At 43.3% G+C, this 3,384-nt stretch overlaps 1 protein-coding gene across 1 annotated transcript; it reads right to left on the bottom strand.

Annotated features, from left to right (window-relative positions):
- Positions 1–1,404: 1,404 nt before the first annotated feature.
- On the bottom strand, positions 1,405–2,352 carry LOC136508893 (putative glutaredoxin-C14). The gene has a single exon (XM_066503672.1). The coding sequence runs from the start codon at positions 2,200–2,202 to the stop codon at positions 1,888–1,890; it is 315 nt and encodes a 104-aa protein (XP_066359769.1). The 5' UTR covers positions 2,203–2,352; the 3' UTR covers positions 1,405–1,887.
- Between the last annotated feature and the right edge of the window lie 1,032 nt (positions 2,353–3,384).

Here is a 3,384-nt window from a genome sequence, read left to right as displayed (position 1 = left end):
AGTGGATAAAGTAATCATCAAGCAAAATAATAGGTAGATCGAAAGAAGAAGCATAAGCTCTGAGCACTTGCCTGTGGTTTGTCTCTGTTTGTTTAGTGTGTGAAGCACTATATATAGCTAGAGAGCAAGGAAGTGAATAAGTAGTAATAGGGATGAAAACGGTCGAAAACTGATCGGAAACGGTATTATAATATAGAAAATGAAAGCGGTCGGTTCGGAATATTTCTATATTTTAGCAATTAAAGAGTACAAAAAATGGTTGAAAATGGTTGCGAAGCCAATTGAAAATGACAAATTTTTATGTTTGATAAAATTCGAAAAATGATATCATAATATAGAAAACGATATCATAATATAGAAAACGAAAACGGTCTGTTCGGAATATTTCTGTACCGTTTTCATCCCTAAGTAGTAATATGGTAGCAACAAAAAGGCACAATGGCCAGCGTGCCGTGAGAGGAGGAAGTAGAGGAGCGGAGAGGCTATTTATGAAGGTAATTAGGATGGAGTTACATGTTTTGCATGTTGCATGCATGTAATAGTGGAGTGAGAAGGGATCAAACTTAAAGCACTAAAAGGCTTTGTGGCATGCGCGAGTGGAGGAAGTGGGGAAGGAATATGGAGAGGATATTTAACCAAGGTCACGCATGTAGCAGTGTAAAAAAACAATCCTACGTACATATATATGCTTGAGTAAGTGACACATGGGTGGAGGTGGATGCGTGGGCTAGGAGGGAATGATGTACGTGTAGGGCTGTGAATTGAGAAAAACTGCTAGCTTTATAAGAGTATATGATAGGATATAGGATAGTATTGGAGTACGTTCTATAATGCAGAACAGGATGGCAAACAACAACATAAGAACCTAGTTAACTTTACCAACATTATTTTTTGAAAAAAAATTAATGACTAATCTTACTATTACTAATTGGAGCATCCATGTTAATTAGTCATCACGAGATGTGTGAGAAAAAGAGAAAAATCCTAGAAATTCTTAGAGAAAATGGAAATATCCTGCCTTCAACTACATAAACTCTAATCAACACTGACAATAATATATATTGGATCTAATTTGTTTATTAACTTGCCACCCTTTATTAATTTGCTTCCTTTGAAATTTCTCCCACTACAATATAAAAAAGTAACTCAAATTAAAGTAAATATACTTAATGTTGTACGACACCATGCAGTTCAATTATACATACATACGCTAGCGGCAAGTACAATTTCCTTAAAGTAAATATACAAGCTAATGCACTAGAACAACACATTTCAAATTGCAATAATGCTCCACCACAGTAAATTATATATGTTTGTTTCTATTTTAGATAAATTTATATTTCCTAGTTACTAATTACCTGTCGTCATTAATGTTCAAACCAAGAAAATGCACGATTGCAAGATTACTTAATCGGTATACATTCATAAGACAAGTCTCTAATTACTTGTTACTTAACTCTCAGTATATATATGATATATTCATATAAGTCCGTCGAGAAAGGGTCGACCGATCAGTACACGAACTCACCATATATAGCCAGTTAGAAAGAAAACATCAAAAAGGAAGAAGCTAGAAGACTGAAATTAGAAGCTAGGTAGGCCACCATTTCATCCTCTCGCTCACTAGCTCCTACTTAGTACAAGGCATGCTTGAAGCTAGCAGGAAGCTACTTTGCCTTAGTTATTCCTGCTGTGTCAACTCATCAGAAGAACAGGATGGGAAAAACCTGCCCTTATTAATTGACACACACGCTACTAATCATCACTGGTATAGTGGTATACTCTTCGACCATGCATGATCTGTTTATTTTCTCACTCACGCATGCACGCATGGATGGCCATGCATACACACGTAGTACGTACGTGACCTATAGAATCCCCTGGTGCCTAAACCCAGAGCGCGCCGGCGTTCATGAGCATGGGCACGAGTTCGCCGGCGAGGTGGAGCGACATGACCCTGTTGGTGCCGCCGACGAGCTTGCCGCCGATGAAGACGGCGGGCACGGCGGAGCCCCTGCCGCCCAGCATCTTGTGCAGGGCGCGCTCCATGTCCTTGCCCCTGGGGTCGCTGTCCAGCTCGTGCACCAGCGCGTTCACGGCCAGTTCCGCCATCAGCCGCGTCACCGTGTGGCACATGCAGCAGCTGCTCAGCGTGAACACCACCGCCGCACGCTCCGACGCCAGCTGCATCACGCGGTCCATTAGCAATCTCCCTTTGCCTTGGTTTTTGACTATCTAGCTATCCAATGCAAGCAAACTCTCACTCTGTTCCTCTCTCTTGACTTCTCTATCTCTCTTGGCCTCTCTCTCTCTTTCTGTGTGTGTCAACAAGCTGCTAGCTGTGGATGATGGACTTGGAGATCGATCGATTGAGTAGTAGTGAGTATGGACGACTGATGGTTTGGGAGCACAGGGGTGGCTGCCTTTTATAGAGTCTGCAGGCTGCTCGGCCGGGTTAGGTTTCCAAACACTACCAGAAACTGCAAGAACGTTTACCGAGTGCATTATATCGGGCACTCGGTAAAGAAGATATTTGCCGAGTGCTTTAAAAAAACACTCGGTAAAAAAGGTAAAAAACACTCGGCAAAGTTTGACACTCGGCAAACCAGAAAAAAAAAACACTCGACAAAAGCTAGGCACTCGACAAAGACCAGCCACATGGACAACCGTTAGTCCATGTGCCGTCCGTTAGTACGTTTGCCGAGTGTCCGTTAGTGAAAACACTCGGCAAACAAATACACTCAACAAACATATTTCTTTGTCAAGTGTCAACAAACATATTTCTTTGCCAAGTGCCAAATATTTACACTCGGCGAAACCCCTCACCCGGCCCCACACACGCACAATAGTCTAGGCTTTGTTGAGTGCTAGATCACGGACACTCAGCAAACACATTTTTTTTTTCAAACCCTAAACTATTGTGCGTGTGTGGGGCCAGATGAGGGGGTTTGCCGAGTGTCCCACGTCTGGCACTCGACAAAGCGTCTTAATTTGGTAACAAGTGCCGGCACTCACACGCACCCTCACACACACATGCACTACCTCAGTCGCACCCGTCGGATGGTGGACAGGTGGTGTGACCCCGCGTGGGAGTGGTGTTTGCTGATGCCAGGTGCACCACATCATCAAGGCAACCTCAACCTCTCAGAATACACGGCTAGATGGGTACGTAAATTTATTTCTTTATTCTAACGCTCAATTCTGCATAATTTCTAATCATATTGCTTTTTTTAGTCGTCGGCACATGGTGGCGAGCCTTGCTCCCAGTTCATGGCATATGCTTTGGCCCACAAGGGCAAGACAACAGCCGACGTCGCCAACAACCCGGAGGACCCGCCCTCGGCATATAGCAACGAGTCCGTTCACAACTACCTCGATGGATAC

This window comes from Miscanthus floridulus, chromosome 15, assembly GCF_019320115.1.
Source record: "Miscanthus floridulus cultivar M001 chromosome 15, ASM1932011v1, whole genome shotgun sequence".
Taxonomy (NCBI): domain Eukaryota; kingdom Viridiplantae; phylum Streptophyta; class Magnoliopsida; order Poales; family Poaceae; genus Miscanthus; species Miscanthus floridulus.
The sequence above is the reverse complement of the archived record's forward strand: the minus strand, read 5'-3'. Positions and strand labels throughout refer to the sequence as shown.